This window comes from Cervus elaphus, chromosome 18, assembly GCF_910594005.1.
Source record: "Cervus elaphus chromosome 18, mCerEla1.1, whole genome shotgun sequence".
In the NCBI taxonomy this organism is placed as follows: Eukaryota; Metazoa; Chordata; class Mammalia; order Artiodactyla; family Cervidae; genus Cervus; species Cervus elaphus.
In genome coordinates this window covers 18,746,407-18,761,805 of record NC_057832.1, presented here as the reverse complement: position 1 = coordinate 18,761,805, position 15,399 = coordinate 18,746,407, and the positions used below count along the sequence as shown (strand labels likewise).

At 40.1% G+C, this 15,399-nt stretch overlaps 1 protein-coding gene across 3 annotated transcripts in view; it reads right to left on the bottom strand.

Annotated features, from left to right (window-relative positions):
* CDK14 (cyclin dependent kinase 14) overlaps positions 1-15,399 on the bottom strand; it is a 638,693-nt gene that overhangs the window by 248,995 nt on the left and 374,299 nt on the right. For all 3 annotated transcript variants that reach the window (XM_043873241.1, XM_043873240.1, XM_043873242.1), the window contains one exon: positions 3,485-3,578. In XM_043873241.1, coding sequence (XP_043729176.1) covers positions 3,485-3,578 — 94 coding nt within the window. The remainder of the gene's footprint in view (positions 1-3,484; positions 3,579-15,399) is intronic.

Below are 15,399 nucleotides of genomic sequence, written 5' to 3'. Positions count from 1 at the left end.
CAGTTCACTGCAAAACACATAAGCTCAAGGAAGGATCTGACTCAAAAGTCAGGATGAGAAGTAGATGTCAAAGTTGCAAGTGGCTCTTTTCACACACACACAGACACACACACTTTTAAATTCTGAACGACATGTACGAGGAAGAGAAACATTTAACAAGGGTACCAATCAGATAATGTACAATGTGTTAACAAATAACTGGTGGACGAAATGCCATTGCAAGCCAGAAGACCCAGGAGACAGGGAAAGGTGAACCTCTGGGGTTAATCAACATTCAAAAGCAAGGAGAACTAGGACATGCCCTCAAGACACAATCACGCCAGCTTCTTCGTCCTGGCTGTGGTACTCCGGGGTCATGAGCCACACAAACCCAGAAGCATCTGCCAAGATCTCAAACCACTGAGCAAGCACTCTCTGCCATTTGTCCAGCTGTTGTGAGATGACAGAAGAATGTTCCCAGGGTTTCATCAAGTAGATTTCCCTTTCAATTCAGAACAATATGATTAGAATACAAAATTTCTTGTTAGTTATGATTTTTGTCACTCTGAGTGTATATTTACCTGGGTGTAGACATCTACTGCTTATTTTTGCAACTGACAAAGGTAAATAGAAAACATCATGGCACATTAAAAAATGAGTAATGTTGAAGAAATAAAATAAATCACTCTTTTCCTCTAATAGCAGAGTCACTGCTAGAGAAGTAGGTGTCCATTCACCTGGCGATTCAAAATGTCTTCAATATAATTTGTCAAAACTCTATTCCTTTCCTTCCTTTCTCGTATATGAGCATCACAATTTCAAGGGAAATGATTTAACGGTGAAATCTCAAGTTGTAGAATAGCCAGCTCACCTTACATATATCAACATGATTGTTATATGTGGAAGTGAATGCACTGGACTTGTTAAAAAATGTGAACTGCTCCTTCCCATTAAAGGAAGAAAAAAGAAAAACATCAGAAAAAAGAAAACCTTCAAAAGAAAAATATAAAGGCTCCAGTGACTGATCTTGGTTGCTTTTCACATAAAGATTCAATGTGTGGGAGTTAATTATATTAGTGATGGTGGGTAACAAGCTATTAATTTTGTGCTTCAAAGTTATTAAACACCTTTCTATATACAGTTCACAGGCAAATGAATGGACTTAATCTCTGTACTAAAACGCAAAACAAACCAAACAATCCCACGTTTCATGACTTTTCAGAGTTCATTACCTCCTTGACAATGCTTTCCCAGAGGCCAGATATGCTGCTTTAGAAATGTCTCTGGCAGTTCATATGGGAAGCCTGTGAATGTGGATTTAATCACATTTAAGTCATTCCTCAGACATGAAAGGTCACCAAGGAAAAGCATTTTTTCCTAGTGATTCAACTATACTGGTTTAGTAAAATTTCTTCTTCCAATGATCCCACAACTCCTGAGACAGTCTGCTAGTTTAATATGCCACATGGCTAACATGTGCAAATTTAAACAAGTCAATGGAGGAAATAAAATATTTAAGATGATAACATTTACTGTCAAGAGAAGTTTGTAGATTTCTTTTTTTTTGGTCATGTCTAATTCTTTAGGGTAAAACTTAACATTATTTAATTCTAAAGTAGCAATTTTATATAGATGAGGATCTTTATCTAATTACCAAAGGACATTTTACTTGTAAAAATCATTACACATGTAAAAAAAAATTACAGTAAATGAAGGCATTATTACCATAAATCATGATACTTATCTGCATTTAAGGGTCTCTGTGCTCTAATAAGAGCAAACAATAGTTTGGTTTATCAATGTTTCCACACAAAATTTACAATGATTCATTTGATTTATTAAAAGTCTCACCATTCAAAGGTATCTGAATATCCATAAAATTAGGAAATAATTGCCATAAAATCAAGAAATAATCACAAAATCTCCATAGAAACCATTCAACAAGACAGTACCTACTGGAAATGCTTACATTATAAAAATAATATTGAAAATTATAACTCTGACTAAGCTGTATCAATAAACTACGCTTTCATGAAGCAAAATTTTTGGTACTATTGCTATAGTGCTAATAAGTAAGTGGCTTCAGTCGTGTCCAAGTCTTTGAGACCCCGTGGACTGTAACCCATCAGGCTCCTCTGTGCATGGAATTTCCCAGGCAAGGATACTGGGGTGGGCTGCCATTTCCTTCTCCAGGGGATCTTCCTGATCCAGGGATCAAACCCAGGTCTCCTGCACTGGCAGGCGGGTTCTTTACCACTAGCACCACTGGATATAGAATATACATCTTACCCATGGGAAAAACTAAGATTCAGTGAGCTAAGTTCCTTGCCCAAAGTGAGAGAGTAGGTGACAAATCCCGGTCATCTGGCTACAGAACACATTTTTATTTTGTGCAGACTAAAAAAAAAATTAAATTTTAGAATAGTTTTAGATTTATACAAAACTGTGGAGAGCAGTGCAGAGGGTTCCTGTGTGTGCCTCTCCAGTCTCCCCGACTGCTGAAACCTGATGTCGCAAGCAACACCCACCACACCCGAGGGGCACACCCCGCAACGCTGACACGAGCTACACCGCACACCTCACGTGCCTTGCACTGCTTTCTCCCTGACGGATTCCAGGCAGGACACCACATGACACTCTGTTCTCACGTCTCCCTGGCCTCTTTCACCTGCGACAGTGTCTCAGACTTTCTGTTTTTCATGACCTTGACAGTTTTAAGAAGTACTAATCAGGGCAGGGGTGTTCAGGATGGGGGACACATGCACCCCCGTTGCCAATTCATGTCAATCTACGGCAAAAACCACCACAATACCATAAAGTAATTAGCCTCCAATTAAAAATTTAAAAAAAGAAGAAGAAGCACTAGTCAGGTATTTCATAGAATGTCCCTCCATTTGGGTTTGTGTGATGTCTTTTCCTGGTTAGAGTGGAGTTATAATTTTGGGAGGAAGATCACAGAAGCCAAGTGCCATCCTCAATATACTGATACAAAGGGTTTATACACACTATCAGTGTGACTTCCCCTTGATGATCTTAACTTTGAAGACCAGGATGGGGTACTAGTTGCCTGGCTTCTTCATTCTAAAGTTACCATCCTCCCTTTCTCTCTTTTCATGCTCTGCTTTTTGGAAAAAAGTTAAGTGGGTGGAAGTGGGAGGGGGTCAAGACACACTAACAGGGTGTGGAGCAGGTGGTGTGGAGCAGGGGATATCTAAATAAATTATTCGGCCTTCTCCTATCAAAGCTTTCATTGTCAGCGCACTCTTCTATATTGCCGCTGACATTCTACCTTTTCTTAGTGTTTTGGCATATTATTCATGTGCAGTAGTTTAAAGACACAATTCTTCACTAATTTCCTGCTTTTGCAAAGGTCCCAAAAAATATGTAAGAATTAAATGTGACCATCAACAAATCTGAAATTATTTTCCACTATCATTGTAGGATTTGTCACTAAGGAATGCATTCAGAACCAACATTCCTCAGAAGCATTCTGTAAAGAACTTACCAGAAATATTCGTTCAAGTTGATCTTGAATGTCTTTCATTCCTGGAAAAGCAGCAACTCCCTGGATCATCTCAACAAAGATGCAGCCAACTCCCCTAAAGAGAGAAGAAAGAACTGTTACAAAAACTTCAATATATTCCACTTAGAAAACTAAATCTGCAATTAGAACATCTACTCCTACAAAGAGAAAGAGCAAATAAATAACATTCTCAACAAGTATAAAGGGCTGTACCACACGCACCTAGACCCCACAACTTTTCTTTCCCTTCTCTGTCTACTGCCCAGAAAGGGTTCCAAATAGATACAGCTGTACCAGGCTCAAAGAATCTGCCTGCAATGTGGGAGACCAGGGTTCAATCCTTGGGTAGGGAAGATCCCCTGGAGAAGGGAATGGCTACTCACTCCAGTATTCTTGCCTGGAGAATCCCATGGACGGGGAGCCTGGTGGGCTATAGTCCACGGGGTCACAAACAGTCTGACATGACTGAGTGATTAACACTTTCACTTTTCACTGTTTCATACTAGGCTCAGAAAATGGTGGAAACCAACTAAATATAAACCTCACGGACTCACCTTCACTCAGGATACAATCAAGAAACTCCTTAGCCTGATATAGAAAGCCTCCATAGTCTTGTTCTACCATGCTTTTCCAACTCGATTTCACAAATTCATAATGTGTTGTCCTCTCCAACTTTCCAGGGCTCTCTGTGCATCAAAATCATCTGGGGAACTTTTAAAACAATGCAAATGATCTGAACACAAACTCCAGAGACCTGGTTTCAATCAGTTGGAGGTCAGGCATTTAGGTGATTTAGGGCAACTACAGTGAGGATCTGTGAACTTTGAACTGTGGTGCTGGAGAAGACTCTTGAGAGCCCCTTGGACTGCAAGGAGAGCCAACCAGTCCATCCTAAAGGAGATCAGTCCCGGGTGTTCACTGGAAGGACTGATGCTGAAGCTGAAACTCCAATACTTTGGCCACCTGATGCAAAGAGCTGACTCATTGGAAAAGACCCTGATGCTGGGAGGGATTGGGGGCAGGAGGAGAAGAGGACAACAGAGGATGAGATGGCTGGATGGCATCACTGACTTGACGGACATCAGTTTAAGCAAGCTCCAGGAGTTGGTGATGGATAGGGAAGCCTGGAGTGCTGCAGTTCATGGGATCACAAAGAGTTGGACTTGAAGTGAACCGAACAGTAAGGATCTCTGAGTCAGACTGATCCCCCCACGGGCCAAGCATAAACCTACACAACTTGGCCCGAATTGCTCCACTTCCTAGAACTCCCTTTTTTCTTTACCTGTTTGCTCTCGACATGTAAATACAACCCAACCTATGGCTCAGTGGTAAAGAATCTGCCTGCAATGCAATAGACGGGGGTTCAATCCCTGGGTCAAGAAGATCCTCTGGAGAAGGAAATGGCAACCCACTGCAATATTTTTGCCTGGGAAATTCCATGGACAGAGGAGCCTGGTGGGCTACAGTCCCCGGGGCCACAAAGAGTTGGATACAACTTAGCGACTAAACGACAACTAATACGATCTCTTTTACAAAGCCTTCCATGAACATTCTGCCAGACAGGATAGCTCCCTTTCTGAGTTTGTCTGTTAAACTCTTATTCAATACCAAACATCTACTATGGCCAACTTCAGTCACGCTCACAGTTCCTCTCGGCCAGGCAGTCCAGTGTATTAGGAGACCTTGCCTGCCAGACCCCAGAAGCCTGTACCTAACCCTATAGGAACACCTGACCCATAGTGCAGGCAGAAAGCAAATCAGATACTTCTGCTGAAAGTCTAGAGATAAAGTCACCTGGGAACAGGATGGAAAGAAACTAGCATATGCTGATGAAATGAATCACTTTTAATGGCAGAGCTGGCAAAAAATGGCCAGCTTCCTGCAGAAGAAGTTCCCTGAATTGACCTGAATTCCACCTTCTGAAGGCCTGGATTAATCCACTGCTTTTGCTAGATCTCTCTAACTTCTTATAGCTCTCTCTGATTTTATTAAATGGCTCTACCTTGAAGGGGTTTATGTTTCCTGAAGATACCGTAATAAAATCATAAACATAGTAAGACACTTCTTTACTTGCAGCACTCATAATTCATTTTTTAAAAAGATTTTTTGATGTGGACCATTTTCGAAGTCTTTATTAACTTTGCTACAATATTGCTTTCTCTGTTTTGGTTTTTTTGGCCACAAGGCAAGTGGGATTTTAGCTCTCTGACTACAGATCGAACCCACACCTCCTGCACTGGAAGGGGAAGTCTTAACCACTGGACCACCAGGGAGTCCTTCACATTCAGTTTAGAGTGAGCAATCCCTTGTGTCTAAATCCTTTGTGATCTAAAGGAGATCAGTCCTGGGTGTTCATTGGAGGGACTGATATTGAAGCTGAAACTCCCAATACTTTGGCCACGGATCCTCCAGAGGTTAAAGACAGTGACTTACTTCTCTGTAGCTGCACCAGTTGTATGTGAATAGTATCTTGAATTTAAAAAGTAATACATTAGCAGAAATCTCTTCTCTATTACATCACATAATTTTTATCCAAATTAAACACCAATAGTATACAAAGTCAAAATGAAAACAAACAAATGCTACTTTATATCATAAAAATAACTCCATCTTAGTAATAAAGAATTAATTTCAAAATCAGTGTTCCAGGTTATCACAGAGTTCCAGTTTGAGTTCCCTGAGTCATATAGCAAATTTCCATTTGGCTATCTAAACCAAATTTCCATTGGTTACCTTTGTTAGTGTATGTTAGTTAGTCACCTGTGTTAGCATCCATGCTTCCACGCTCCTCTCTCCATTCATCTCATCCTCGCCCTCTTCTCCCCCGCCCTTGGCCATAAGTCTGTTCTCTATGTCTGTGTCTCCATCGCTGCTCTGTGGCCAGGTTCATCAGTACATCACATTAATATACAATATTTATTTTCCTCTTTCTGACTTACTTCACTCTGTATAATAGACTCTAGGTCCTACGATAACCTAGAGGAGAGGGAATGGGTGGCAGGTGGAAGGGAGAGTCAAGAGGGCGGGGACATATGTTCACCTGTGGTTGATTCACGTTGATGTGTGACAGAAATCAAACCAGTATTGTAAAGCAATCATCAATCAACTACAAATAAATATTAGAAAAAAAATCAGTGTTCTAGGCAGATAATGAAATAATGCCATTTTCAGCAACATGCATGGATCTGCCATACTGAGTGAAGTAAGTCAGACAGAGAATGAGAAATATCATATGACATCCATTATATGTGGAATCTAAAAAGAAATGATACAAATGAACTTAACTTGCAAAGCAGAGACTCACAGACATAGAAAATGAACTCATGGTTGCCGGGGGGAAGGGATAGTTAAGGACTTTGGGAAGGTCATGTACACACTGCTCTATTTAAAATGGATAACCAACAAAAACCTATTGTATACCACATGGGACTCTGCTCTTGTTATGTGCCAGCCTGGATGGGAGGGGGTTTCGGGGAGAATGGATACATGTGTATGTATGGCTGAGTTGCTCCAGTGTTCACCTGAAACTATTACAACATTGTTAATCAGCTATACCCCAATACAAAATGCTTTTGGTGTTAAAAAAAAAGTAAAAATAAAATGCGTATATATATACACACATACATTTACACATGGAGCAATTCTCAATGAAAACTAACTGAAGACTTGCAAGATTTTTGTACAACCCGTAAGAACAGTCCTGATGGAATTGGGTAGGAAGGGAAGAGAAGCAATCAGGTCAAGACCTGTGCCCTTCGGGGGGGGACTCAGAAGAGGGAGATCCTTCCCTCCTGGGGAGTGAGCTGTTCAAGTCACACTCTGAGGACCCCAATTCTGGGGTCCAAGAGTAGGAAGAAAGATGAGTCTCTTCAGCTGGTTAGAAAACCAGTGGGACTTAAAGAAGGCCTGTTAAAAACCTAGACTCCACTTGTGAAGAGTGCACACACACTTGCTTACTCCCAAAACAAAGTCGAGAAAGCAAAGTGAAACCACACTGGCCTCTGGCCAGTTTCCCATCACTGCCCTGGCGTGTGCCCCAGCCTGGGCCAAGAGCTCATTCTGGCCCCACTTGCTTTGCAATGCCACTCCCCACTAGGTGAGATTTGCCATGGACAAGCAGAGCCCATGCTTGTGAGGAAGGGAGGCAGCTCAGAGCCAGTCGGCTCAGACTCCAATGGCATCTGAAAGGGGTAAGGATGGCATCTGGCACCTAAGTGGGCGACGCACCAGAAGCAGTCCAGCACTCTGCCACAGCCCACACCCAGATCCACACTGACGACTGCTCCAGCCAGCCCCTCCTGACTTAGGGGCAAGGGTACTGGTGCTGGGAGAAGGCAGAACACAGTCGGAGGGACCTGACCCAGCTCAGACCTGACCCTCGGGACTTCCGCTCGGCAGCCTGGGATCTGACTTTGCCCCCAATAGAGTAGAGTTGGCCACTAAGGATAGGGGAAGCCCCGGCTCACACCTAGCTCTTGCTCTAGCCACTCCATCTCAAGTCCCTCTCCCTAACAAGTGATAGCTGCCAGTTCACTCTGGGGAAAGACATGACTCATGCTTGCGACAGAGCCAGTTCTCCCACCAAAGCCAATGGGCACACACAGACTATACAAGGATGCTTCCACATAAGGATACCCCTTCAAGACCATAACCAGCAACCGTTCCACCTAATTTAAAGAGGTGGAGAAAGAGTAAATAACATGCTACTAAAAACCAATGGGCCAATGAAGAAACCAAAGAAGAAATCAGGAGATACCTCAAGACAAATGAAAATGAAAACACAACTTTCCAAAATCTACAGGATGCAGCAAAAGGAGTTCTAAGAGGCAAGTTTATGTGATACGGGTCTACCTCAAGATATAAGAAAAATCTCAAACAAACTACCTAACCTACTATCTAAAGGAATTAGAAAAGAAGAACAGGCAAAGTCTAAAGTCGGCAGAAGGAAGGAAATAATAAAGATCAGAGAGGAAATAAAATAGAAAGCCAAAATACAATGAAGCAGATCAATGACATCAAAGGCTGGTCTTTCTAAAAGGTAAAATTGATAAACCTTTAGAAAGACTCATCAAGGAAAAAAGAGAGAAGATCCAAATAAAATAAGAAGTAAAGAGAAATAACAACTGATATGGTAGAGATATTTAAGCAAATCAGAACAGAATACTACAGCTATATGCCAACAAATTGGACAATATAGAAGAAATTAACACATTTCTAGAAACATAAAACCTTCCAAAACTGAAGCAAAGAAACAGATAATCTGAACAGATCACTAGTAGTGAAAATGAATTTGCAATTAACAACAAACAAACCAAAAAACCACCCAGACCAAACAAAACAAAAACTCCCAGCAAACAAACTCCAGAACTAGATAACTTCACAAGGGAATTCCACTGAACATATAATGAAGATATAATATATATTCTTCTCAAACTATCCCAAACAATTGAAGAGGAGAAAAAAGGTCCCTGCCTTTGAAGTGTAATACAAAGCTACAGTAATCAGAGCAGTGCAGTGACAGCACAAAAACAGATGAATGAAACAGAACACACAGCCCAGAAATAAACCCATGCACTTATGGGGGTCCTTTTTATGGTATTCTGAATCTTTATAAATGAGTGTTTAATGAGAAAAATGAAGCTTTCCTTTGAAATATATTTAAAGACATCTTTCCTGGCTAATATTAATACATCTTCTCCAGAATATTTATCACAATGCTTTAATTTCAGCATTTTCAACAAAACTGACTAAAACCAAGGTTATTAAAAAACTGAAGCCTCAATCTGAAACCATCTATGACAAAGGAGGCAAGAATATACAATGAGGAATAGACATTCTCTTCACCGAGTGGAGATGGGAAAACTGAACAGCAGCTTATAAAAGAATGAAATTAGAACCATACACAAAACACAACCTCAAAATGGTTTAAAGACTTTAACACAAAACATGAGACCATGAAACTCTTGGAAGGGAACATAGGCAGAACACTCTTTAACATAAATATAGCAATATTTTTTTGGCTCAATCTTCTCAGGGAAAGGAAACATTAGCAAAAATAAACAAATGGAACCTAACTAAAGTTAAAAGCTTTTGCACAGCAAAGGAAATGATCCAAAAAAAAAAAAAAAAAAGACAACCCATGGAATGGGAGAAAATATTTTCAAATGATATGACTGAAATGGGATTAATATCCAAAATACTAAATAGCTCACACAACTCACTATTTTAAAAAGTTTAAAAATTGGCAGAAGATATGAATAGACATTTGTCCAAAAAAGATATACAGATGGCCAACAGGCACATGAAAAGATGTTCAACATCACTAACTGTCAGAGGAACACAAATCAAAAACACAATGAGATATTACTTCACACCTGTCAGAGTGCCTACCATCCAAAAGCGTACAAATAACAAATCCGGTGAGGGTGTTGAGAAAAGAGGACCTAGGGCACTGTTGGTGAAAATGTAAACTGGTGCAGCCACTATGCAAAACATTACGGAGATACCTCAAACACTAAAAACAGAACTAACCTATGAGCCAGCAATTTCACTCCTGGGCATGTGTCTGAAGAGAACAAATACACTTTTTGGAAAAGACACATGCACCTCAGTGTTTGCAGCAGCATTATTTACAATAGCCAAGATACAGAAGCAAACTTAGTTGCTGTCATCAACAGATGAAGGGATAAAAAGGATGTGAATACATACGTACACACATACATACTGTGAAATATTAGCCATAAAAAGAATGAAATCCTGCCATTTGCAACAACATAGATAAATCACTAAGCATAGTGAGTATTATGCTTAGTGAGATAAGCTGGACAGAGAAAAACAAATACTCTACGTTATCACCTAACGTGTTAAATCTAAAAAATAAAAGATATGTATATAACAAAACAGAAACAGACTCACAGATACAGAGAACAAACTAGTGTTTTCCACTGGGAAGTGGGAGGCAGAAGAGGCAAGAAAATGATACAGGATTAACAGATACAAAATATTATGTACAAAGTAAATGAGCCACAAAGGATATACTGTATAGCCCAGGGATACGTATAGCCATTATTTTGTAGTTACTTCAAATGGAGTCGAATATACATAAATATTGAATCACCATGTTGTACACCTGTAATGCAATCTTGTAAATCAAGGACACCTCAATAAAAAGTATTAAATTAACAATGATAGTAATAATACTAATAAAAATTTTAAAAGATTAAATACCTATATTGGTATTAAGAATTCATTTATTTGTATATTAAAATGTAATGATTTTCTTATAGCTATTAGGGCTTCAAACATCCAGTTAGATCTAAGATTTCAATTTGATGGTTTTTTACATTTTTTATACCAAGAATTCTTTTCTAGGACTACTGACCTACATTTCTATTGCCTTCTTATTATGTTATATAAGGCCTTCCAGATGGTGCAGTGCTGAAGAATCTGTCTGCTAATACAGGTGACACAAGAGACATGGGTTTGATCCCTGGGTCGGGAAGATTCCCAGGAGAAGGAAACGGAAACCAACTCTAATATTCTTGCCTGGAAAACTCCGTGGGCAGAGAAGCATGGTGGACTACAGTTATTGGGTCACAAAGAGTTGGATATGACTGAGCACACATACACAAAAATCAAACTCATAAAGAAAAATGCACAAGTATACATTAGTTCAGTTTAGTTGCTCAGTTGTGTCCGACTCTTTGTGACCCATGGACTGCAGCATGCCAGGCTTCCATGTCCATCACCAACTCCCAAGGCTGGCTCAAGCTAATGTCCATTGAGTCAGTGATGCCATCCAACCATCTCATCCTCTGTCGTCCCCTTTTCCTCCTGCCTTCAATCTTTCCCAGCATCAGGGTCTCTTCCAATGAGTCAGTTCTTTGCATCAGATGGCCAAAGTGTTGGAGTTTCAGCTTCAGCATCAGTCCTTCCAATGAATATTCAGGACTGATTTCCTTGAGGATGGACTGGCTGGATCTCTTTGCAGTCCATGGGACTCTCAAGAGTCTTCTCCAACACCACAGTTCAAAAGCATCAATTCTTCGGCACTCAGCTTTCTTTAGAGTCCAACTCTCACATCCATACATGACTACTGGAAAAACCATAGCTTTGCCTAGATGGACCTTTGTCATCAAGCACACATAAAACATACATACAGTATATATGTATACAAGTATACAAAAATATCTTAAATCTTTAACAGCCACCAGCACCTTCCTTTATTCTATTCAGAATATACCTTCTATTCTTCACCTATTGACCTTAGTCTTTCCCAACACAAGCTGCAACTAAGTGCAAAGACCCTCAGCAGAAGCCATAACTACCCCACTGTGAACTCTGCTAAGCTGGTTGGTGAGGTAACCCTTATGCTGTCAGAACTTTTTAATGGGAATTCTTTTACCATTGATTGTACTTGGTCCATAATATCTTTATGATATGACTATTAGAACAATTAAAAGATAAATCTATGCTGCCATTCTCAGTTGCAATGAAATGATACAGCACTTCTATAGGCAATTATGTGCTTAGCGGGCTAAAGGATTTGAACTCTCCTTTCTAATGGATGTTTCCCATGGTGTTGTTTTTCAAAGATGCTTGAGGATATACTAATAAAGCTGAGAGAATTATATGTAAGGGACTTACAAAAAGAGATAGAAAGCACAAAAAAATTAAAAAGTAGAAATATAAAACATATCAACATCTTAACACAGCAGAATACTTTATTACTAGAGCTTCTTTACTGCTGAACAACAAACACTTCAATTTAATAGGGAGGGACTGCCTGCTCTCCCTTTATTTTCCCCCTCCTTCTCCTTTGTTACCCTCCATTAGCTGTGCTACCTCTCTTGATGGATTAAGCTGACTTCCCTGAGTGGTTTACTGAGAAAGAACTCATCCACTTAAGCTCTATATTTATGATATATAATCTTATTTCAACAAATGTCTCCTTTAATTTGCTTCTATTGGGAATTTGAATCATTGTGTAATTATCAAGCACTTGGTTGAAATTTTTCAAGAATACGAACTGGTTACAAAAGCTTACAATTAAAGGTGTCAGAGAATGCAGTGTGTCCAAACTCTTATTTTTGAATTAGTTACCAGGCAAGGTAATGTATAAAATCCCCACCCGTGCTCACACATCTTTAATTCTTTTGAAATCAAAATTTCTTGATTTAATTTTATGCCACAGCTGTGTAAATATTTTTTCATTAAAATTCAAATCAAGATTATTCTTTGTCATTATGAGCAGAGACATAATTTTTTATGAAAATAATACAAAATTATGAATAAATCATTGGATACAAAAGTGAATTTAGGATGAGAAAAATAATAAACAGAAATCATAAATTATGTAAAGCTAACAAATATATAAATTAGAAAAATAATATTATATATTCATGAACTATTTGACCCACCTCCCTAAAACTTTTTACAATTTTGGCTATATAATGTTTGCCTACCTCTTCTATGCTACTTCTAAAATGTTATTTTTTTATAAACAGATATAGAGATCATTTTATTGCTCCTCTAGGATAATGATGACTTTTTTTTCTGATAGTATGGAAAAAGAAGTCATGCACAGATATGAGAGTTGGACCGCAAAGAATGTTGAGTGCCAAAGAATTGATGCTTTCAAATTGTGTTGAAGAAGACTGTAGAGTCCCTTGGACTGCAAGGAGATCAAAGCAGTCCATCCTAAAGGAAATCAGTCCTGAATATTCATTGGAAGGACTGATGCTGAACCTGAAACTCCAACATTTTGGACACCCGATGTGAAAAGCTGACTCATTGGAAAAGATCCTGATGACAGGAAAAATTAAGGGCAGGAGGAGAAGAGGGTGACAGAGGATGAGATGGTTGGATGTTATCACCGACTCAATGGACATGGGTTTGAGCAAGCTCTGGGAGACAGTGGAGGACCGAGGGGCTTGGCTTGCTGCAGTCTATGAGGTTGCAAAGAGTCAGACACAACAAAATGGAAAAAGTGCTTTTTTTTTTCCCCCGGCTTCACTTATTATTGGAACCACCACGCAAACTTTTAGGACTATTGTCATTTGTGGGGAAATGTCTATCACATGTCTTTCAAGTATATATGTTATAAAGACAGGAATTCTAACACTTTATACACAATTCCTGTGAAAAGTTACCAAAGAAGCATGAAACGACATGCTCAGAGCTCAGTGTGTGTGTGTGTTGGGGAGGGGTGGTGGTGAGAAAACATTTGCACAAGTGGAACCTGATGGATAATGAAGTGATGGAGCCAGGAGTGAGAACAGTGCATTTCAGGTGAAGAAGACAAGAGCCATCAACTGCAGAATCTTGGCAGAGCCAAGTGCTAGTGTCATGGCTCTGTATGGAAAATGGAAGAAGTTAAGAAGAGAGCCACAGACCACATTCTACTCTAAGAATTTGTGTTTTATTGCTAGGCTAGAAGCTCTTGCTTTTTTTCTGTATTCCAACACTTGTGGCAAATACAGTTGGACATACCGTGAAGAATCCAGTTCTTTCATTTTATTCACTTATTTCTGACAGTGCCACGTCTTTGTCGCCGCACGCACCTCCTCTAGCTGCTAGGTGCGGGCTCCTCACTGTGGTGGCTTCTCTCGCTGCAGAGCACTGGCTCTGAAACACGGGCTCAGCAGTGGTGCGCGTGGCCTCCGCTGCCCCGCAGCCCGTGGGCTCTTCCCAGACTAGGGATCGGACTGGTGTCCCCTGCACTGGCAGGCAGATTCTCATCCCCCGGACCACCAGGGAAGTCCAGAACCTGGTTACTTTAATAGCTTTGAGGTCAGAAGCAATTACAACCACTAGCTGTAGAGCTCCCTCATTCTTTCCCACTCATGGCAGCAAAGGAATGAGACCAACGGTATTATAAGCCCTTCCTCTACTGGGTATGCGGCGGGGGCCACACACAGTAACGCACAGGGCTCCACAAGGCCACGTGCCAAAGGCCACCAGGCACCTGTGTTTATGTAGCCTCCAAGCTAACAATGGCTTTTTAATTTTTAAATGGTCAAAAGAAAAATCAAAAGAATACTTGGTGATATATAAATAGTATAGGAAATTCAAATTTAAGTGTTCATAAACAAGGTTTTATTGGAGCACAGAAACAGCCATTCATTTATGTGCTGTATACATGAATACTATGTTGATAAAAGGAGATAAGACAGATTTTTAAAATTATATCTAGGGCTTTTTTTCTGCCTCAAAATCAAGAATGGAGGCTGGAGAGAGCGAAAGCCTGACATGCTTCCAAGCTTCCACATGGTACCTCTACCCATGACGTGACTCCAAGACTCCAGCCAGGCTGCTCTGCCACCTTGCTGCTAAAATGTGCCAAGCTCTTCCCCATTCAGTATCTTTGCATGACTTGTTCCCTCTGCCCAGAACATGTTTTCCCTCCCTATTTGCACGGATAATTGCTTCTGTTTTTAACTTCTTATTTTATATTGGAGTACAGCTGATTAACAATGCTGAGATAGTTTCAGGTAAACAGGAAAGGAACTCAGACATACATACACATGGATCCACTCTCCCCCAAACTCCCCTCCCATCCAGGCTGCCACATAACATGGGGCAGAGTTCCTGCGCTCTACAATAAGACCTTGTTGGTTATCCATTTTCAATATAACAGTGTGTACATGTCCATCCCAAATTCCCTAACTGTCCCTTTCTGCCACCCTACCCTCCATTAACTGTAAGTTCTTTCATATCATTTCTTTTGATATTCCACGTATAAGGGATACTATACAATATTTCTCCTTCTCTGTCTGACTTACTTCACTCAGTATGACAGTCTCTAGGTCCATGCATGCTGCTGCAAATGGCATTATTTCATTCTTTTTAATAGCTGAGTAATATTCCATTGTAATTGTTTCTTGTTATTCAGGGGG